This window comes from Eublepharis macularius, chromosome 5 (assembly GCF_028583425.1).
Source record: "Eublepharis macularius isolate TG4126 chromosome 5, MPM_Emac_v1.0, whole genome shotgun sequence".
NCBI lineage: Eukaryota > Metazoa > Chordata > Lepidosauria > Squamata > Eublepharidae > Eublepharis > Eublepharis macularius.
In genome coordinates this window covers 132,581,691-132,604,607 of record NC_072794.1, presented here as the reverse complement: position 1 = coordinate 132,604,607, position 22,917 = coordinate 132,581,691, and the positions used below count along the sequence as shown (strand labels likewise).

At 41.6% G+C, this 22,917-nt stretch overlaps 2 protein-coding genes across 5 annotated transcripts in view; both read left to right on the top strand.

The window, feature by feature from the left end:
- Nucleotides 1-214: 214 nt before the first annotated feature.
- EDEM2 (ER degradation enhancing alpha-mannosidase like protein 2) lies at nt 215-12,329 on the top strand. Of its 3 annotated transcripts, none has more exons than XM_054980884.1 (11): nt 215-379; nt 1,669-1,779; nt 2,956-2,995; nt 3,413-3,518; nt 4,109-4,234; nt 6,069-6,280; nt 6,583-6,724; nt 7,408-7,532; nt 9,619-9,763; nt 10,202-10,323; nt 11,772-12,329. In XM_054980884.1, exons 1-11 carry the CDS (start codon nt 273-275, stop codon nt 12,267-12,269), a joined length of 1,734 nt encoding a protein of 577 aa, XP_054836859.1. In that variant the 5' UTR covers nt 215-272; the 3' UTR covers nt 12,270-12,329. The 3 variants fall into 3 exon arrangements, with proteins under 3 accessions (XP_054836859.1, XP_054836860.1, XP_054836861.1); XM_054980885.1 differs by lacking the exon at nt 3,413-3,518 and adding an exon at nt 2,720-2,774; XM_054980886.1 differs by lacking the exon at nt 215-379 and adding an exon at nt 2,720-2,774 and having other exon boundaries at nt 1,675-1,779.
- A 1,781-nt stretch (nt 12,330-14,110) lies between these two features.
- The window catches only part of TRPC4AP (transient receptor potential cation channel subfamily C member 4 associated protein), a 28,250-nt gene continuing 19,443 nt past the window's right edge, over nt 14,111-22,917 (top strand). For both annotated transcript variants that reach the window (XM_054980152.1, XM_054980150.1), the window contains exons 1-3: nt 14,111-14,299; nt 20,474-20,602; nt 21,993-22,109. In XM_054980152.1, the coding sequence (XP_054836127.1) occupies nt 14,117-14,299; nt 20,474-20,602; nt 21,993-22,109 (429 nt within the window). In that variant the 5' untranslated portion in view covers nt 14,111-14,116. The remainder of the gene's footprint in view (nt 14,300-20,473; nt 20,603-21,992; nt 22,110-22,917) is intronic.

Genomic DNA, 22,917 nt, shown 5'->3' with positions numbered 1-22,917 from the left:
CAACCCACCATTGCTTTCCGCGAGCGGTAGGGGGCGCACACAAGCTGTCTCAGAAAGTCACGTCAAGGTAAAAACTGTTCGCGCAAGCGCATTGTCAGAGTTGAGCGCCGGCTTCGCGTCAGCGTTCTGTTGGGGCCGGAGGATATCGGAGGCGGCGATTGGCTGGTGAGGGAAAGAGGAGGGCTGGGTTAAGGAAAGTGGGCGGAGCCCGGAAGCAAGGCTCGAGGCAGCTGCTGGATGGCTGCGGTGGCCGTGGTTCGTTTGCCTGATAGATGCTGCGCTTATTCCACTCGCTGGGCTGGTTCTGGCTGTGGGTCCTGCACCTGCCCGGGCAGCTGGCTCCTGTCACTGGGAAGGGGGTCGACGTCGCTCACTATCGGTGAGCAGAGCCGGGATCCAGTCAGCCAGGACTGGTGGGCAGAGCCCTAGGTGGTTCGAGGCCTCGAATGGCAGGCGGAATAGGAATTAATCTGAACTGGTTGAATATCTGCCTGTTATGATGTCATTAAAAATAGGGCGACTGGGCCAGAAAGAGGGTGGGGTGGGGGATAGCCCAGGTTTTTCTCCCCGGAGGAGGGGGGAACCAAACGTGGGGAGCGGTGCTTGTTCCCCTGTACATTTTCTCAGCCTGTAGATCTATTATTGTTCAGTAGTGTATTGAGGTTAAAATAAAAACTAAATACAAATGTGAAGTGGAAGTTAGGGTGATCTTAAGTGGTGGAAGGACAGAGGTATGAAGGGACTGAGGAAAGGGGATAGTTCACTTCTTTCTTCATGAAATATAACAAACAGTTCAGCAAGGAGGGTGGAAGTGGCCGAGGTGGCTCTGCTTTCCTTAGGTCCTGTTCGGGCATTGCAGCCATGACGTGGAAGCTGCTGGGGGAAAATTACTGTGTGGTGGTGTTCCATGTGGGACTGTAAAGCTTGAGAGTAGCTCATGCAAATCCTAGAACTTTCACCCAATTAAATAATTCTTTATTGATTGATTGTATCAGATCTATTAAAAGGGCACACTACATATGAATAATGAAAGCATGGAAGAAGAAAGCCTAGTTTGTTTTGAGATTAAATATGTGTGTTGTAGCCTGTGTCATTTTAGGAATGTTCCTTTTTGAGAGAAAGGCGAATGCTTCCAATATAACACCTGTCATCTGCAATTTTAAAAAATACATTCATAATATTTTAACATGCTACTGGATTAGCTGAGGACCCCATCTTAATTGACTAAAACGTTTTTAATCAAATGGGTTAAGTGCTATAGTCCTAATAAATATCCATAATGATCTAGCATTATGATCACATATTTGATGACTCTGTTGGAGGAGTCTCGGGTTGATAGGGATATGTGAAATGCCTTTTCCAAACTCTACAAATTTTAATCTTCCTGGAGGTAGGCAAAGAAGAGGTGAATGTGCTGGAAGGTGGAGGAGGAGTCACAGCCTATGCCTGCTGGCTTTTTGAGAATCTCACATTTATTTTAAGCACCTTTGAGGGTAAAAAGTTTGGAATGTGCCATTTAGAGGGTTCTCAGGACACTGCTTTCCAGTGAGTGTTGTGGAACCTGTTGCTGGCAGCACTGTAATTGCTCTTTAAAGAGTTTAGAAGAGTCTTTGTACTGATGGCTTTTAAGTACGGTTGTTGTATCTCACCTATCTTTTTCTCCCTTAGGGAGCGAGTCAAATCCATGTTTTATCATGCTTATAACAACTACTTGGAAAATGCCTTCCCATATGATGAGCTGCGCCCTTTGACATGTGATGGGCAAGATACTTGGGGAAGGTACAGGGAAGACAGAATGTTCTTTGCTTGCATGTGAAATTTTAAAGTGGCACTTTCTTAGAGAAAATCCTTATCAGCTTGAAGAAACTGCCGGTGGCAGAGACAATTTGTCTATCTTTTACTTGTGTAGCCCAGAGGATCTAGACAGGCAGATGCATGAAACAAAAATGTAGAAGTAAGAGTCCTGTCAGTTCTATATATTCTCAGTTGTCAGATGCAAAAGCAGTGTAGGAGGTTGACACCATGAACTAGTGTGACTGGGGTTAATAAGATTTCTTTGTGAAAGTGGAAAGCTGTTGGTTCATAGAGTCAAATTTGTCACTCTAATATTGGGGAGATATGATTTTAAAAAGAAAATTTCACAATATTGTGGTACAATTTGTCAGGCTTGCCCTCCTTTCCACCATAATAGTTGTCAGGGGAACAGATCTTGAAAATCCTTGCTGGGTAGGTACAGCTTGGAAACAAATTGCATCTGTGACAAACTGTATCTTATTACACACAAATCAAAAACTCTGGTGTTCTCCCTCAAAGCCATGCTTCAGACCTTGCAGCACATTGTGGTTTGCTGCAGAAGTGATTGATTTCCAAGTCTGGGAGGGAAGGGGAACTCAGGCATATTCAGTTTCAAGGCATTCCAAGGTTTGTTCCCATAATGAGAATGATAATTCCCAAGAGGTAGTAAAAACAGACAGGAGCCTTGTGGCATGCATAAGGGTCAACTAATTTTTTATTTTGTGGCTGTAGTCTACAAAAGCATGTACTGGAATAAATAGTTTTCTGAGTTTTCTTAAGGTGTCACAAGACTCCAGTTTTTCTTTTGGAATCGATATTTCTCCTAATATGAGAATGTAATATTCACATTCGAATGCACAAACAATGTACTAGGGCCATTTAATATGTAATAACTGCTTCCTATGTATATATTGCTTCCTTTTAGCAAAGCATCATATACTTGTTTCTCTGGGAGGTTTGGCACGTCAATCCCAAATATAGTAAGATAAACAATTTCAACTTATTTAAATTAATTAATGCAAAAACTGTGTATATATTTTTTTCCTGACGTGGGAAAGGAAAAGCCTATTAATTAAATTCCAAAGTATATTCTTTTTTCAGTTTGCTGTAGTTGGCTTCGTTTTCTCCATGGCCTTTAGATTGCTTTCTGTTCCCTTTCAGTTTTTCTCTCACACTGATCGATGCTCTGGATACTCTACTGGTAAGTACTGTTCTCAGTACAAGCATATTTCCTTGTTCCCTGTGTCTTGCCTGCTTTTCAAGTAGCCTCCATTTGGGCAGAGAATAATTCCTGTTCCTCATACTTGCCATTTCTCCACTCAAGGGAGCTGATGTACTGTCATCTCTCTCATCCTCTATATTAAAAATGCAGAGAAGATTTAGTGTTTTCTGTGCCTTCCATGTAATGACACTGCAGCAGACATTCCTAGATAGGGCTAATCACCTCTGACTCAAGTGCTAGATTACTCTTATGTCCCAAGGACATCTGTAATGGATGTCTGTATCATTAATGGCCATCTGTGTCATTATCACCTATCTTTTCTTTCCCTGAATATAGTTGTTTGCTGTTTCATGAGGCTTCAGTTGTGTTTTTTGTTACTTTGGTTTTTCTTTCCAGATTTTGGGAAATGTCTCAGAATTCCAGAGAGTTGTCAGTGTGCTGCAGGAAAGTGTAAATTTTGATATTGATGTAAACGCTTCTGTTTTTGAAACCAATATCAGAGGTAGGTAGAAATAGGGAGAGCGCCAAGATTGCAAGTATTTTCCATAAGGCAACACAGACCCAAAGGTGTCTATGTAGCAATAAGCAAAATGTAGCCCATAGGACTTACTTGTTCAGAAGTACTAGATCTCTGAAATACGGACACTGGGGACAAAAAGAAGGGGAGGGGTGTTGCCTGTACGACCTGCTTCCAGGAAGTAGGCAAGCATCTAGCTGGCCACTGTTAGGTGAACATCTGATCTGATCCACCAGAGCCTTTCTAAAATGTTCTACGATGGTTCTGAATGCTTGCTTTAGTTTGTGGGATTTGATATTCCTTACCAAACTTCTACTTGGATAGTCCATGGCTTGCATAATGTATTCTTTGTTAATGGTCAAGGGAAAAGTTGGTGGTGGGATCAAAACAATTATAGTTCATCCCTTGTGCAGATTAATTTAATGTCTGGTTTTTCAGCAGCCAGTGAAAAGTAAGTCAATGGTGCAGCACGTTTTGCATTTTCTACCAGTGGAGGCCTGAAGGAAAGCATCAGTAAGTTTTGAATGTCGTCCATGTTAGCACCACTTTGCTTCATTTTTTTGGTCTCTTTACAGTGGTTGGTGGCCTCCTGTCTGCTCACTTGCTATCCAAAAAGGCTGGCATTGAAGTGGAAGCAGGATGGCCATGCTCTGGGCCCCTCCTGAGGATGGCAGAGGATGCAGCTAGAAAACTTTTGCCAGGTGACCATTCTCACGGAGCTTGAAAATTCATCTCTTCTTGTTCCCTACCCTCCATCCCAGTTTTGCATAATAGGCTCAATGTACTGTTTTAAGGTTTTTAATGAGCTGAGGTTGCTTCCACACTAACTGTTTTGTCTAGAATTAGCATCATTCATTTGCTCAGTTTTAACAGAGACTCCTGATACTGTCATTTTGCTCTTTTCTAGTGGTTTCCTTGTGATTCTGCTGTTTTGTTTTGTTTTCAGATCTAGTTTGTGGTGCTTTTTTAAAACAATTGCAATTCCAGGCTATCCATGTCAGTGCAGTGCTGAGGTTTCTTGAGCCTGTTGTTCCTTTCTGCTTCCAACGTAATTAATTTTTCTGTTTGATTGTCTGTAGTTCTCATGAATCAATTGTTAATTATCAGTTCTTGGGGGGCGGGGCGGTGAGCAGTGGGATTGTATACTGATTTTCACTTTGCTGCCAGAGCGGCTCACATTATTTTATTCAGTATGGTCATTGCAGAGCATTGAACAGATCATTAACCATTGATTCAGGAATGCTGCAATCAAGGGAAATAAATTATTAAGATATAAACAAAGGAACAAAAGGAAGATTGCAGCGGGAAGTATGTTCTTTGCTGAACAGGGCTAACTTCTGAATAGACCCATGGACTTTCAGAACATGCGGTACCCTGCTAGATCAGACCATCTAGTCTATCATCCAGTTTCACACAGCAAGCAGTCAGTTCCCTGGAGGGCCAAAGTCTTCCCCGATGCCTCCTCCTAGCCACTGGTATTCAAGACTTGCTGCCTCTGTAGTTGGAGGCTCCCTTCAGTCACCATGGCTAGTAGCCATTGTAGGACTTCTCCTCCATGAATATTTTCTTCATGAAGCAATCTTTGCTTGTGGCCATCACTACTTCCACTGGCAGTGAATTCCACAATTTAACCACTTGTTGAGTAAAGAAGTCCTTCTTTCTGTCCTGAAGCTATTGCCTATTAACTTCATTGGGTGCCCAGTTCCAGTATTACGGGAAGGAAGAAAAAGTTCTATCTACTTGCTCCACCACATGCATAATTTTTTAAACCTCTGTCATGTCCCTTCTTGCTTGCCTCTTGTCTAAACTGAGAAGTCCCAGGCTCTTTGTTCTTTCCTCCTGGGAAAGGAGGTCCAGCTCCTTAAACATTTGTTTGCGGCTTTCTGCACTTCTTTGAGGGATGCAGTATTCTTTCTGAGATACAGTGACCAGAATTGTTCATAGTATTCCAAATAAGGCTGCACCATAGCTCTATACGCCGGCATTACAATATTGGCAGTTTTATTTTCAGTCCCTTTCCTAATAATCCCCAGCATGGAGTTTGCCTTTTCACTGCTGCAACACACTGAGTTGACTTTTTTTTTTCAAGCTATCCATTACAGCCCCAAGATCTTTTTCCTTCTCAGTCTTGGCCAGTTCAGACCACAGCAGCATATATTTAAAGTTAGTAATTTTTGTTCCTATGTGTTGCCCACTTACTCGATTTGTGGAGATCCTCTGAAGCTATTCACAATCTGCTTTAGTTTTCACCATTCTGAATAATTTGAGATCACCCGTCAATGTGGCTGCTGCGCAGCAGTCCTCAAATTAACACCACTCCCACTGGGGCTCTGGAAAAGGAAAGGCTATGTAAAATACCTCTTGCCACATAGCTTCAAGCTTTTCTCTACAACGATGAGGGTAAGAAGCATTGTTATTTTTATTTCAGTGAAGCTGAGCATCTCTAGCTGCCCAACTTTACCTCAGAAAACAGATTGTTATAGGGCAGAAGGATAGTCTTCCAGCTCCGTGATCTTACACACCTTTGTTTCCTAGCTTTTCAGACTCCAACCGGAATGCCATACGGGACAGTTAATTTATTACATGGAGTAAACCCTGGAGAGACTCCAGTGACTTGCACTGCTGGTATTGGCACATTTATAGTGGAGTTTGCTACTTTGAGTCATCTTACAGGTGACCCGGTATTTGAAGATGTTGCCAGGAAAGCTCTTAAGACCCTTTGGAAAAATCGTTCCGAGATTGGTTTGGTGAGTAAAAAGGTTCTGATCTTTTAAATTTATTGGTTGATTCCATTTTTATCACTCAAATCTCTGTTGAGAACATACATCTTAGAGGGATCTGAGACGTTTTTATGTACACTTTTGGTGCTAAATGAAATTTAAGAATGGTCTAAGCATTTTTGTGGCTATACTATTACATTTTCCTAGGTGCTTTTGAAGAATCTAATATATATTTGTGGATGGGGGTCATTCTAAAAGCAAACTGTATCCCTTACTAAGTGAGCTTTAATTATCCAATTGTCTCTGTCTCTCCCCCTCCCCCCTTTCAGGTTGGTAACCACATTGATGTAATAACTGCCAAGTGGGTGGCTCAAGATGCTGGCATTGGAGCTGGAGTAGATTCCTACTTTGAGTATCTCGTTAAAGGTGCTATCCTCTTGCAGGACAAGGAGCTGATGTCCATGTTCCATGGTGAGAGACTGACAGGTTGTCTTTCCAGATGCAATGGCTTCTGCTAGATACAACAAATATACAACAAATTTTATTCAACTTATTGTCAGCATATCATATCCAGATGATTGATCAGAAGCCCCCTCATAGGTCTGCATCAAAGATTCCGGACGAGGCTGAAAGTTCATTCCCCACTTGCTCCTGGCTCATGTCTTTTTAACGGTGCAGGGTTTGGCAAGGAACTATCTTCTGCCTTCCTACCTGCAGCTTCAGTCCTGGCCCATTTTCCCCCGGAGCTCCCCATTCTTCATCCACATATCTGAGAGGGAGCTGTCACCAGAATGCACGTTCAGATGAGAAGTTTGTCCCCGCCTCTTGCCAGATTTCTGAGATGCAGCCCTGCCTAGACTTGGAGCAGCAAGACCAACACCAGGAGGCCTGTAGTGTGCTTTCTCAGCACCTTGTCTCTTATCCTGCTTGCTAATGTCTGGTCCTGCAATCAGGCCTCCTGCTCTAACATCTTTGTATGGCTGTTCCCTTTCTATTTGCAAGATGTCAAAAAGGATATTCTGACAACGTTTCCTGTAATTTAACTCTTTGAAGATTATGGAGCTGAGAATAGGAAGCCTGCTCATTTTGCTGTGCTCTTAAGTTGTTTCGTATCCCATATTTACCATTGCTTTTGATTGCCCTTCTTTCTGTAGATTATAACAAAGCCATAAAGAACTACACCAAATTTGATGATTGGTATCTCTGGGTTCAAATGTACAAAGGGACAGTCTCAATGCCAGTCTTTCAGTCCCTTGAGGCTTACTGGCCTGGCTTACAGGTAATGGCTGCTGTCAAAATCATGTTTTCATTGCTGATCTCACTTCTTGGCCAGTCAGTACAGTAAAAATTGGGACATATATCAGAGCTTGCTTCCTAAATGGTTCTTGTCCGGGGTCTGAGGCTCAGCCCCCAGACTTGCTGGGAGGAGGGGACGAGAGGCAGCCAGGAGACAGATTCCCAGCCACCCCAACAGACACCCAGGGCCAGAGCCCACCAGCACCAGAGGGAAGGAAAGAAGCACTCAAGCCTCAGAGGGTTAGACGGGGCAGGTAGAAGCCAGCTAGCTGCACCCTCCTCTGGGAGGCTGGGAGCCCAGGCACGGAGAGGACAGCCAGGAGAGGCCTAGACCAGTGGGAGAAGGCACAGGAAGCAGGGACAGCCAGCCAGCAGCAGAGGGGGAGAGAGAGAGAGAAGGAAGAGCATGGCGGCAGCGGCAAGGAAGGGGGAAGCAAGAGGAGGCTGCAGGGACTCTGACAGGTTGAGCGGGCCTGCGAGTGGTAGAGTGGGAGCAAGGGTGATGTATACTTCCCCTCCTTCCACAAAGCTGGAACCTGTGCTGTCCCTGTCTGTGCCTAGGAGCTGTAGTTCGGGCCCACTGGTGCTCTGCGCCACCACGCCCATGCCGAAGCCTGACAGTTATTAAATGTTAAAGGAAAGTACGGGCAAAAATTAACAATGGGGAGGGAAATGGTTTTTTGAGCCATGTCAACTGTAACAGGGAGGTTGCAAGAAAGAACATCCAAGATACCTGCTGAGCTTCTAATAAAGCTATTCCCATACAGAAACAAAAATACTGATTTCACAGAGTTGAAATAACACCCGAACTTCTTAGATTAATAATCTCAGATGCAAAATGGACTGGTGGTTAGCCATTGAGGTACCTCAGGCTTCTTTAATTTCCAATCCTCTTAAGCTGTGTGTTTCACAATGTGATTGGTTATATATTGTGGGTTGGCTTTATTAGCAGGCCACTACTACTTGTCTATACTTAGAAGAGATGTTTAATGTTTATTTTGTCATGATTAGTTCCTCATTCATTTATTCCCAGTAAAAGATGCTCAGAGTGGTGTTGTGGAGCTTTATCCCTCGTGGGGAAAATATTACTTTAAAACAGGTACATGGTAACTAAGAGTTTCTTTGACTGTTCCAAAGCAACACATTAACCGTTAAGCCACAATGCTACATTCAGTTGATTATTCTCCCTAATTATCTCTAACAGCAACCAGCTTTTTGACTGAAGAGAGGTCAGAAGTTTATCTGTTCCATGTGTCAAGTGAACACCTTGTATCTCAGCCAAAAATCACTCAGTGTTATATTTTAAGATCTTCATTTGAAATCAGTCAAATTGCTGTTGAAATAAATAAGAACCAGTGATACAAAGAAAGCTAGCATATGGCAATGACATTAGAAATAAAAAGAATACATCGTCCCATATTCTAACTTTTTTTAATTTAAAAGATAAAATACAATTTCTAAGATTCTTAACAAGGAGCTTTCAGAAAGATGAGACTGAGAGATTCAGGGGTATGAAGGTGTGGTTACCTTATATAGACCTGATTGCATGAACCCAACGTGACTTTATTAAGCCATATGATTTATTTCCTCTGAATGCATGATGTAAGACACCTCTGAGCACAGAATGACATTTTCCCAAAGAATTCGTGTTTCAAACTGTGTTCTGGTAGTTCTAAGATTTAGTCTGAGCATAAAGCCATTTATTCATGAACTATCTTTCTCAGTGTTGGGACAATGAGAACAGTGGTGAAACAGTAAGGAACAGTACATGCGTGCAGATCTGAAAACTAAAAAAGCCTATTCTCAGGCATATTTTGTTCAATGTTCTATACCATTAAAGTTATAGTTTGTGACAATATTGTATATAATTCCTTCCTCTTCTATCTTATCCTCACAGCAGCCCTGTGGGGTAGGTTAAGCTGTGAGAGAGTGACTAGCTCAAGGTCACCCAGCAAGCTTTATGGCTGTGTGGGGATTTAAACCTGAGTCACCTAGATCCTAGTTTGACTAACTGCTACACCATATTGTTTTTCACTGTTGCCTCCCTGGGTTTTTTGGTCTTGTCACAGAGCCTTATTGGAGACATCGATAATGCAATGCGAACGTTCCTCAATTATTACACTGTTTGGAAGCAGTTTGGTGGCCTGCCTGAGTTCTATAATATTCCCCAGGGTTATACAGTGGAAAAACGCGAAGGATACCCACTAAGACCTGGTAAGTATGAAATAAGCATGATCACCATAGTACATTTGTTTTGTAAGGCTTATGTAAAAAAAAGTCTCCAAATGCCTACATAGTTTCTTTCTGTGACTTGCTTTACAGTTGGTCTAGGCTGCAGATCAAGCCACAGTGGGTGGGTGGCTGGGTTGGGGGAACAGGAATATTCCCATTTCAGTGGTGGTTTGACTTCTTTTTGTTTAAAAATAGGATGCTGAGAAAGGAAAAGCCCACTTGGCTAAAATGTTGGAATGGGTTCTACATGGGCAGGGTGTGGCCTATTAAAAGGGCAACAGGTGCCTGTGTCTCAAGGTGGTAAGGCACCCCCCCATGCTCAACTTCTTTGTAGATTCTCTCAATCTGTTGAGAGGGGAACTATGCTGAGGGGAACTGTCCTGACATAACCTGTAATATAACTACGTTTGGGTTTTGCAGAACTAATTGAGAGTGCAATGTACCTGTATCGTGCCACGCAAGATCCTACCCTGTTGGAGCTGGGCAGAGATGTTGTAGAGTCGATCGAAAAAATCAGCAAGGTTGATTGTGGCTTTGCAACAGTTAAGTGTTTCTTCTGAATTTATTTGTTTTTAAAATATTTATATCCCACTATGGCAGACCACCCACCTAAACTTTCTTTCATAGGTTTTGGGGGCTTCCCAGCCAGTCAAGGGCAGTCACCACACGCCACCTGTCTAACCTCTAATGTTAAGTCAGGGAGCCCTGACCCAAATCCTCACAGGGTCCCTTCTTTTCTCTGAGGCTCCACCAGACAGGCAACTCATTCCCTCTTTTTCCTTCCCCTCATCCAGCTACAGCCCAGGACTATTGGAGAAAGGAAACTTAGAGCTTACTTTCCCTATACACACTGCCACCATAACCTGGCCCATTTAACATGACCAGAGGTCATTTGAGGTCTCTGTGTGTGATATTTTCCCTCAGCCAACAACTTCATAAATATACTGAGGTTAATTGAATGTTTCAGTGTAACAGAACAGGTTTGTAATCAGCCAGCAATATTTCTGCTGCCTTCTCTCAGCCATTCCTAAAAGTCTTCCTTCCTCTCACTCCCTCCAACAGACTTCAACTATCATTGGTCCAGCATGCCATCCACTCTCATTGACTGTTTCTGAGGAGAGGCAGAGCTGGAGTCTGTCCTGTTTGTCACACCCACCTTTTTCTTATGGCTCAAGGCAGCTTACATGTTATAATTAAAACATTACAATAAAATAAAATTTCACACACACCCTCCCCCAAGATACCTGCAGTTTATACCCCTGTTGAATAAAAATGGCCTTACAGCATCTCCTGAAGATTTCTTTCCCTCACCTCCTCAAGGAGCCATTTTCACAAATCTGTGAGGTACAATGAAAAAGGAACAGGCTCTGGTTAATATCAGGTAGGCCACTTTGTAGAGGAACAGCCAGAAAGTGGCAGCTTGAAGTCCATAGTTGGCATACAGGGATATATGGGACAAGATGGTTCTTTAGATGTGTGTCCTAGGCCAGGAAGGGCTTTTTAAAGATCATTATTTGTACTTTGAATTGGACTCTGAAACAAAGTGGCAGCCAACATAAGATAGGTAAAATATGTTGCCACCAGGTAGCTAGCCCCTGGCAATAATTACATTCTGAACCAGATGCAGTTTCCAGCTTGTCTTCAAAGGCAGCCCAATGTAAAGCACATTACAGAAGTCCAGCCACAAGGTTGTAAAATAAAGGATCGAGCATGGCCAGATGGGTAAAGTATAAGAAATTCTGTTATTTTTCTGCTTTATAGTAGGTCCCTCTTAAGCTTCCTTTTCCACCATCAAACATTAGACTAACAGATTGTATATACTTGTCTTCTTGTGTTTCCTTTGGGCCAAATGCAGCATCAACTCTGGTTAAGCAATTCTACTTTCTAATCTCCTGATCATTATATGCTTCTCCAGTACAACAGTAACAAAGTTGCTAAAACAATTGTCAGGTTCTGGAATAGCCAAAATCTTTTTTTTTTTCATTTTTAGATCAAAGATCTGAGAGATCACAGATTGGATAACCGCATGGAGTCCTTCTTCTTGGCCGAAACAGTGAAATATTTGTATCTGCTCTTTGATTTGGATAACTTTATCCATAACAGTGGGTCATCCTTTGATGTTGTGCTGACACCATATGGCGAGTGTGTTCTTGGTGCTGGTGGTTACATCTTCAATACCGAAGCTCATCCCATAGACCCAGCAGCCCTGCATTGTTGCAAGAAACAAAAGGAAGAGCAGTGGGAAGTTGAAGATTTAATGCGCGAATTCTATTCTCTGCAGAGAAACAAGAAGTTCACATTGACGAGAACTTCAAATAAAAAAGGAGATGAAGGGCAGAAAGACTCTGCAGACTCTCCCTCTGGATGCTGTAAAGAGAAAATAAACTCTAAACAAAAAGAAAGACAAATCCCTCTATTGAGCTGCCCCAGTCAACCCTTTAACTCAAAATTAGCAGTTCTAGGGCAGGTCTTCTTGGACAACACATGAGTCCCCTCCTTTACTTTGATTTACAGTTGCTGAATTCAATAAATTTGTATTTTATTTGAACCTCCTTTTGCAGTTTCTTTGGTAGTATCTATAAAGTATATAGCTAAGATACATAGTTTTGCAAAATGTGGTAAATTATAAGATGGTGTTATATGCACTTTGGAAAGCAGAAGGATAAAAAAATCATTGTAAGATACATTCTGTATCACCCTGCAGTTCTCAGATTCTATCTTGGTCCTTAACATTCTTCTTTAAAAAATGCTTTCTTCCTCTTTGACACGATGTTTGTGTGTTCTCTAATCATAGGCAAGCAAGGACAAAGAAGTGAGTTCAGTCTGAAATTAGTACTCATGGTAATGTCCCAGGATGCAGTATCTTGAATAAAAATACTTCTGGACTCACTAATTTTAAAAAAGGCAGGCCAGCTTTCTTACTACATACTCTTTTGGACATAAGTGTTCAAAGCAACTTGCCCAAGTTGTGATGCTGGCTCCAAACAGTCCTAGTGTGTGCATGTGAATAAGCTGTAGTTGGAATACTTGACCTAGGCTGGTCCAACATATTTTCTCCTTGTTACAGGGATCTTCTAACAGCAGTTGAAATTGGTGCTTTGCGGGTATGGAACTGCTGTCAAAAGTGATTCACTCATTCATATTGTGGAAATCAGGGCAGAAGTAATAGTTTTCTTGAGACCTCCCAAGTAGGTCAAATACTGACCTCTGTCACATCCACCTTTTTCTTATAGGTCAAGGTAGCTTACATGTCAAGACTGCCATTCCCCATTACAGTCATAGGAGTTAGCTGTGTTAGTCTGTAGTTGCAAAATAGAGTCCAGTAGCACCTTTAAGACTAACCAACTTTATTATAGCATAACTTTTCGAGATGCATGACGAAGAGAGCTGTGGCTCTCAAAAACTTATGCTACAATAAAGTTGGTGCTAGTGGACTCTTTACTGTTCCCCTCTACCTCATTCCAGAACTGACAGTGGTTAATGATGCTGTTTATATCATCAAGGCCAGTCTTCTAATGCTGAGGCCAAAGGGCTTTGCACAGGGTAGAAAGCTGAGCCTTTTTTAAAAAGGGGAAGCCTAATAGAGCCAAGTTGCATGTGTTGTAAATGAATGCAAACTGGAAGGACTTCACTAGGGAAGGCAGGATTTGAGTCCAGTGGCATCTTAAAGACCAGCAAGATCTTCAGGGTGTAAGCTTTTAGGAGTCAAAGTTCCCATCTTGCCCTGTTATCTCTAAAGCACTGTTGGGCTCAAATCCTACTGTGCCACCTGTGCAATCTGACGAAGTAGTTGGAAGTGTTGTCCATTGTAGTGTCCTGGAATAGGATACTGTGTCCTGTTTGAGTTAGGCTATGTTCAGCCACTGCTGATTTTTCCGGATGGCCAAGTCTGCAGTGCCTTTCATGTTCCTTTAATCTTGTCTGGATGCTACCCTGTGTTTTATTTTAAAATATTTGGAGACCTTTTATAGAAGCTTAAGTGGATTTGCCAGCATTGGGTTCATTTTTGTTTTGTTTTTTTGCACGAATTGTTTTTTAAAAAAATATTTTTTTAAAAAAATTAAAGCTCCACGTTTCCTGCGGCCTCCATCAACGTGTCTTTTTGCTTCCTTCCAGAGAGCCCTTTCCAAACCTAGACTACATCTCCCATCGGCCCCTGCGCTCCCCACCCCTCTCCCAATCCCACCAAAGGGGAAAGGGCGGGAGACGGCGGATTAGCGTGGCGCGCAGCCGGCCTGCAGATGGCGCTGTAGCAGGGCCTGGGAGGCGGTCGGTACAAAGCGCTGGGAGGAGGGGCGCTTCCTGTTTGTCTCCGTCCAGGGGCAGGAGGCAGCGATGGCGGCGGCAGTAGGAGCAGCGGCAGCACCACCTCCGCCACCACAGCTGGGGCCGGCAGCGGCGACGGGCCTCGTGCTTGACGGGCTAGGCCGGCGCGGAGCCCGCAGGGGGGTGGCCAACATCGTGGCCCAGCTCCGACACGCGCAGCTCAGCGGCCGGGGCCCGACGCGGGGGGCGCAGGTATCGCTGCGGGGCTTGTGTGGGGAGGCCGCGGCTCCGGGAGGCAGCCCGGACTGGGTGAGGGGCTCGGGTGGCTGGGCCGAGCCACGTCCCTCTTCCGGCGCTGAGGTGCGGGGGGTGGGGTGGCTCGCCGGTTCTGCTGGTCGGCGCTGATCAGTGAGGCAGCAACGGATATAAGGGGAGAAGGAGGACCCCCCCCCCAATAAGATAGGATCCGTTACAGAAGACAGGAGCCTGCCCGCGGGATCCCTGGGAGCGTTGGCGCCGCCGGTCTTCCGGCTTCCTAGGTGCCCCGTGGAAGGCTGCTGCTGCTGGGCCTGCTTTGTTGTCAGCCTGTAACTTTTGACAGCTTCTCAGCAACCTCCGCAGTTGGGCAGCTCCTGGCTTGCTTGGGAGCATTGGCGCCTTCTTGTGCAGCTAATGCCGAACTCGTTGCGGCTAAATAAAGCAGGTGTCTGGTAGCGCCAAATTGGTTCCTGTGCAAGCTTTCGTGAGTCGGAGCTCACTTCGTCAGATCCACAAAGTGTTCAACTATCAGAGCTATGGACAACGAAGGTTTTTTGGAGGGGGGGGGTGAAAAGGCCGTAATCGGGACACTCAAAGGAATGAGAACTACCCCATGCTATTGGTAGGCAGTATAAAATGTTCCGTTTTGAATGTGTTTTTTTGAAGTATGGATACACGTGTGTGCACACACAGATGAGTGAGATATTTTGGGACTGATGGTGTAATCCCTGCCTGGTATTTGGTAGGTTGTAAGAGAGTAATGTTCTGATCACTGATACAATTTACGTGAAGTGCCTTGGTTGATTATTACTCTACTTATATATTATTGCTGTATATGGTGCTTTGAGTGTACACTTTTAAGGCCACAATTCAGCAATGATCCATGCATACTTAAGCTCACTGATTTCAGTGGTTTGACACAACTTTGTGCTGCAATTAGAATACGATATATACATTTAATTACCATTGATGATAATATTGTCCTCTTTTCCCTTTGCTGCAGATGTGAGAGAATATCTTTATCTTCTCCATCCTGGCTTTGTTTTAATGCCTGAAAGTGGTGATTAAACAATACTGATATTAATAAGAAGGAACAAATTTCTCACCTTAAAAGAAAGTTACATCAATATTCTCTGTTCTCTGTGGCAAGCTTTAAATTCCAGTTGTCTAAAGCTGTCCATTTCTAATTTGGGAATTGGTCTTGGTTGCTGAAGTTGCTTAAATTTTGTTCAGCTCCTTTGTGGTTCAGTGAATGAAATGTGCAATGTTTGTATTACTTTAGTAGCTTCCTGTAAAAGCTCTTCTTAAGGAGCTCTGGTTTGTTGCAGTTCTTAAAGAATGGCAGAGTGGGAAAGGCAGCACTATTCCTGAAGCTTCTAGCTTGGTTTTTTCCACTTATGTGTTCTTGTATACGTTTCCTGCTTCACTGGATAATTATTTAGAATTTGTATGGGCAACTGGGGCATTGGAGCCCTCTTTTGCAACTCACATGATTTTTTAAAATCCTGAAAACATTAAGATCCTTGGAGCTGCAAACTTGGGAGCCCAACGTTATTTATATACATTGTATTGTAATGCTTCAATAAGCGAACTAGTTGAGGCTCATTATTTACATATAAAGGAAAAATCTTGTGATATACGCGAAAGAAGAGAGAACTTGAAACATTGATTCTGCTCAGTCAGAATGACAGTAGTTCAAAAGCATTTTCAATTGATGGGAGAGCACAGTACTTATCCCACACTGATTTTCTTTACATATTATGCCACCTCATTTTATATGATAACCATAAGTGTCTACTTTTGCATAAGTATGCACAATGGGGAACTATGGAAGACTGTGGCAAATCTGAGTTGCTCACATGTGGTGTAGATTTATACTACAGTAGATATGATAATTGCATAGAAAAATTATAATGTGGAGAGTCCTTGTATTTGCAAAAACAGCAGCTTGAATAAGATTTTGAAATTAGTATTTCTTTACCAACATGATGTAGAAATTGTATGAATGAACTACTCACTTAATTGTCTTGGCAAGAAACCCTTCTGATAGATCAGTGTATAGATAGCCTTGGTAATTAAGGTAGATAGCTAATAGTCAGTTCACTCTAATCTTGCCAGCAGTTGGTGGAAAAGTGCTTCTGTTCAAAGTCAGTATGTAGTAAGTTGTTTTGAATGTAAACTAATCAGGTATCAAGTTATCTCAATGATAATTCTGCTATAACTTTGCTTATTTTTTAAACAAATTTTGTTTCCTACCTTCACTTTGCAGGGCTAAAATCAGATGATAATTGTTATATGAGATTATGACATAGTTCCAGAGGTCAAGGTAGGAATCAAAATTTGTTTAAAAAAATAAGCAAAGTTATAGCAGAATTATTATTGAGAGATAATTTGATACCTGATTAGTTTACATAAGACTTCTCTTTATTATTACATAGATTTCATTCAGTTCATTTACAAAAGATATAAAGTATTAGTACAGTGATGATAGAAAGAACGGTGCACAGTTCCTAACAAATGCTATGACAGTTTTTGGCCATTTAAAGCTACCTGTACCCGTAAAAGACAGTGAATCCTAAAAATGACAGGGAAATCCTGAAGCTAATTGTCAGTTTTTAGAACACTGTTAAATGCTGTTATCAGATTTTTTAAAAATAAAAACTGTATGTTCATTATTCAGTCACTAACAAACTGATCTGAAATAATGTTTGCACCAAGAAAAGATAAGTTAGTATTGTCTTCAGTACTTGAAAGATAGGAAAGGGCATTCCAAAAGAGAGGCATTGCCATTGAAAAAGCCCTCCTTCCTCTTGCCACTCATGTCACTTGTGCAGGCAGGGATACAGAGAGCAACACTTGGGGTGGGTGAGGCTTTCTAGTGGGCTTCTACTGAATTGCTGGCTGTTTATGTATGTCAGAATGCAGGGTTATGTGTAACTCCACGAGGCTTTAGTGAAATAAACTTCATACTTTTTAATTTATATGTAATATAACTGGATTTAGAGGTATGCTAACGAAAAGAATTTTCTATAGAGTAAAAACATAATAGTTTTGTTGGACTATTGGAAGCATCAGAAGAATCTGAAGAAATACCAGTGGCCCTTTGCTGCAAGCTATTACAATCTGTTCAGCACTGAATAGATGTTGTAATTAATGCTGTACTGTGTAACCAAGCTCAGAATACAGAAACCTCTTTGTTTTTGGATTTTATATGCATGACAACTGCAGTTTTTAAATCTTGCCTGCTACGAAAAAAAACCCTTTCCATTCTTGTGGTACTATGTCTAACAGTAGATCAAGAATATTTTCTGAGCATAGAAGCTACAAAGAAAAAAATAAACCTTCCTAAAAGATTTGTTGGCTTATGATCCTTGCAGTAGACATGGGCACGAATCGAAATATGAAGCAAATTTCATCACGAAACAGGCCATTTTGTGTGTTGTGAAATAGCGTTTTGTGGGGCCGGGGTTATCACGAAATTATCACAAAATTCATGACTTTTTGGCCTGTTTTGTGAACAATTCATAATTGCAGACAGGCTGGCGCTGATCCATTGATTCCCTAGGCAACAATGGGCCCAGACCTTTTGTTGCCATTGGAAACCCCAATCATAGCCCACTCACCCTTGATTGGCAGCTCTCCTAGCCATCTGGAAATCTTCCATTGTGCCCTATAAAGCCAGGAGCTGGGGATCAGTCCCCTAGGCAACCAAGGAGTTGGACTTTCTGTAGTGATGGGCACACCAGTCTTACACCTCCAAACCCTGTTAGGCAGGTCTGTCAGCCAATCACAGACCTCCTGTTCTGTCAGCGTTTTTTATAAAAGGCGCCTCTCTCTGCCTTGTGTTCCAGTAGACAGAGGGAGAGGGAGGAGGACCTGTTGCTGGGATTGGAGTAGTGAGAGAATGTGTGGATTTGGGATTGTGCTTTTGGCTGCTGCAAAACACACACACCGTCTCAGGTAGGCGCCCCTTAGGGCACATCTCAGGATGATTGGCGGGGTTTTGGAGAAACATCCAGCTCCTCCTCCACATCCCAAACTCTTGGACTGTCCCTGCCTGCCATTCACCCCTCACTCTGTCTTCCCGGTCCAGCTCCACACCACAGCCGGTCTTTCGGCCTCCTCTGATCCAGCAATCCCGGTCCCTGTTTCAGTCATGCAGTCTGGCAGCACTTCCCTCCCCACCCTTCCCGTTGATCTTCCCGATCAACGTATTGCAAACTGGGAGGGTGGGTGGAGGACAGCCTGCTGAAGTCTCCCTGCAAGTTTGGCATCTTTGGGGATGAAGGGGGCCATTGAAATGCCCAGGTTCTGACCGATCACGAAACTAGCAAATGGTTTTGGCAAACGTGTCAATTTCATGAAATTGTGTAATTCGCAGTTTGTGGATCCCAACGAAACACAAAACTCTGGGGGGGGGGGTTCCCATTTTGTGCCCATGTCTACCTTGCAGTACATAAATACTTCCTGGGGATGAGATCAAGGTTTGCTATACTTGAATGTCACATCTCTATTTGCATTTGTTCTAAGAAGTGTGTAACTAGTGTGTATTTTAATTAACAGCATCTTGTCTCTTTATCTGTTCCTGCTCTGTGGTTTACTGAGGCTAACTTTCTTTTCTTTGTGATGAAAATGTTTGCTTTGCTACATGTCTTTATCGCTTATGTAGTCAAGGAACAACAAAATGGATAAGCATTGTTCTCTGGGACCAATTTGTCAACAACTTTCTCAAACCATGTTATTGCATATTAATACATTTTAACAGAATGTATGGGGCTTTGTGGTAGCAAAATTCCTTTTAGTTGGAAGGAGGGAGATGGGAGATATAAAGATAAGTAATTGAAAAGACAAACATTCAAAGAACAGAGATGAGACTGGAAAACCCAAAGCACAGCAGTGATTCTGGAACAAGAAGGCATTGCAATACTGTTTTAGCCAGTAAGATGGAATGTGCATTTTAGAACATGGCTATCTAAGGTTGCATTTATATACTGTAAAGGAAAGATAAAAGTAAGACTAGATTTTTTTGTCCAGGTATGTAGTACTCCCAATCCTGAGCAGTCATTTTTAAGTTCATGGATGCTGAAGATTTCCATGAAATGCCCTCTTTACTATTAACAGTATCCAAATCTCCACACAAACTTTTTTTTAACAGGATGCATATTACTCAAAGGTTTTTGCCAAGCAATGAGTATTGACTCATTGTTATAACTCATTATTAGTTGCTATATATTGGACCACTGTAATTATAATCCTTATTTGAGTATATTATGTTATCTTTGTGCCTCTCTTTTTGACTAATCAATGAAAGAATAATTACAAGAAATACTTGTTTCCATAAAGCATATTGCTAGTAAGGGAGCTCCAATACTTAAGAATAGCCTACTCTAGACATAGAAATCTGCCAGTGAAAAATATCGTAACTTAAAGTAATTCCTTTTATTGGATCTTCTGGGGTGAGTAAAATACACTTGGTGGTAAACTACAAGATTAAGTTTTTCAGGCAATAGTTGACAGGCCAAATTGTGTGGGCATCCATAAGAATAATCAAAATCACTGGTTATTACCACAATGTGACTCCAGTATGAAATAGTCAATCTGTTAGTAAAAGTAATAAGTAATAAGTTGAATGGGTCTTTCCTGCTGGAAATAAAATTACTTGTGTTTGCTAGAAAATACTTCTTTATTTTTTGTTTTTCCAAAATATGTAGACAGCTTCAAAGATGCTTTTGTGTAAATGGAAGACCTGTGTGTGTTGTTGTTTTTTTAAAGGTCTCCTAGCTGAACAGGGTAGATTGAAAGCAATAACACAAGTAATGAGACACAAATATCTCTGTGGCAATGCTGTGTACAGAATTTTTAAAGTCCAGTTTCACCCAGTTTGGGAAGTCTTTACTCTCCAGAGATAGGCTATGCCTGCCATGTTTATGCCTATTTAAAACAAATCTTACCCAAAATAGATTCAGAATTCCAACCTGAATTTTTCTTTCTAAATTGGTTAATATTTAAGTAATATTTTCCCTTAATTACAGTAGTAAATAATACATAAAATCCAGTGAGTTCACAGTACAGAAGTATAGTGACTAATTTCAAGTCATCATGTGCAGTGATCGGGAGGAAGATCCAAAACATTCAGTCAGAAAACTTAACCATATTTCTCTCCTGTAGATTGCAGAAACTTTGTTGAAGGAAAGAGACAAACAAGCAAAATGGAATGGGATTCCCTTACTCTTAAAGAAGCTGTATGAGAATAGCCATCCCAATAGTGACTTTTCCCAGTGCCAAAGCATCTTGAAGGTAATGTTTTTGAACTGCAAGCAAACTGTTAAATTGAGCGGATAGTGGATCAGGTTTTGATTGTATCATACTATAATCCATTCTATCAGTTTCGTGTTTTTTACTGATCCTTGCTGTGGTTTCCCCAACATATACAATGTCAAAGCATGCATCCAGGAAATAATTCTTGTTAGACTATGCACTTTTGGGGGTCTTCTCCATTTGTCAAGATATGTATGCAACTTTTGTATGGTCCCGCCCTTTCTCATAACATTAAGAACTGGTTCTGACAGTGAGTCCACTTGATCACTTCTACAAATATACAGTGTAATTTGGAAGTGGCAGACTTAGGCAAAATCATCCCTTCTTTTGTTGGGCAAGTTGTGCAGTTTTTCCAGTTCATAGAAGAGAACCTGTCATTTTGCATCTACTCCCACAATACTCTTTCTCACAGGTAGAATCATAACATTAGCTGTCTGTGCAAGTAGAGATAGCTTTGATAATTGAATTTGAATCCAAGTGTTAAGCTGCCTGCAGGGCTGGGGCAAGCCCAGCTCCATACAGTGAGAGTCCCTGGTAGGTGGCATGAAAAACCTCTGGGACCCTAAAGAGTTTCTGCCAGTCAGAGTAGATATACTATCTTTTAGAGGCCAAAAGTCTGACTCTGTATAAGACAGCTTTGTGTATGTGTTTAGGATATTTCTGTGCCCCCTTTTCAAGAGTCCTACTTGAGACACCTTACAGTTAAAACTATGTCACAATATGTGTTCATATGAAGAGATAGAGAAAATTGTCCAATCTGCCAAGGAAATGCTGTCATGTGCAATCACTGCATCGTTCCACTTTCTAAAGGAGAATCCATGCTCATTTGCACCCAAAGCAACAAAAGGTTTTGTAGTTTCTTGAAGGCTAAATGTAATATAGCATAAGCTTTTCTGAGCTACTTTGTCATATGCATGAGGTGCTACACTTAGTTCCACATACTGACCAAGTAGGAGAGAAAGGGTTATTGTAAACTTGTCACAGCTACACAGAAATTACTACTTCCTGCATAGTCATAGATAACCTAATCGTGCTTGCAGGTTGCAACAGAATCAGATAAAAACTGAATGCCAGCATAGTGTAAGATTTAACAAATGTAAAACTAGATTTCTGCTTAAAAGCATATTCAGAAGCATGGCAATTCTGGGCTGATAGTAGAAAGAAAAACATGCAGATATTAAATGTATATTCATAGTATGAAATTATTCTATGCTGTAAACTGGTCCTTTAAAAATTTCCTCACTGACAGTGGACTCACTGTCAGAACCAGTTCTTAATGTTACAATGAATTCTGCACCTAGCAACAATTAGGTTGTGTGATATTAAGTATATCTGGATATATATAACATCTCTTCTTATTTCTTGGCAGGAAATTTCTCCCCTTCTTTCAATGGAAGCCATGGCATTTGTCACAGAAGAGAGAAAAGTTACTCAAGAATCCACTTTTCCAAATACATACACATTTGACTTATTTGGAGGTGTTGATGTAAGTGTTTTATAGATTCTGTTTTACTTTTTAAGTACAGTAATATGTTTGTGGGTATGGTGGGTGAGTCATTACTAGTTAAAAGAAGGAATTAGTTCCTTATTCAAGATGCTAGTGTGTCCATATTTGAATTCTATATCAAATTTTCATCATCTATGAAAAATGAATTAAGATGAGTGTATACAAAGAGGAGATTCTCCAGTGCTTTTATATATTTTGTCTTTATGAATAGAGGCTGAGAGCTTGGTCTTTTATCATGGCAAAAGACATTTGATGGAACATGATTGTGCACTGTACAAAGCAGAGTAGGTCAGGGAGGAAAAACTTAATGAGTGGGGGAATATTAAATCATATGGCTTTGCATTTCATAAAATCTCTCTAGGAAGGAATTGGTGGGTGGGTTTGTTTTGGCATATGACTGATTAATGTCAAAATGAACCCTCTTTTTGTCACAGTAACAAATTGGTTATCTACTGGGGAATGTGAGTGTAGTCTTCCTGTATTGCAGCAGAAGCTGCCCATAGTCCTATGTCCATCCCAACCCCCCATCTCTAGTTGTTTCCACTAAGTTGCCTAGTGACTGTACAGTGCAGCCCTACTTATGCCCACAGCAGCACCAGCACTTCTAAACTGACTACTGAGTTGCCTCTTAGTCTTCTAAAGGGCTTTAATAATAATAACAACAACAAAAACATTTGATTTATATACCACCCTTCAGGACAACTTAATATTCACTCAGAGTGGTTTACAAAGTATGTTATTATTATCCTCACAACAAAACACCCTGTGAGGTGGGTGAGGTTGAGAG

What these genes read in the sequence shown, in the direction of transcription:
- EDEM2 (XM_054980884.1), top strand. Translation starts at nt 273, where the DNA reads ATGCTGCGCTTATTCCACTCGCTGGGCTGGTTCTGGCTGTGGGTCCTG. An exon ending in GCTGATGTCCATGTTCCATG is followed by an intron (nt 6,725 to 7,407) that starts GTGAGAGACTGA and finishes TTCTTTCTGTAG; the next exon opens with ATTATAACAAAGCCATAAAG. An exon ending in TTGATTGTGGCTTTGCAACA is followed by an intron (nt 10,324 to 11,771) that starts GTTAAGTGTTTC and finishes TTTCATTTTTAG; the next exon opens with ATCAAAGATCTGAGAGATCA.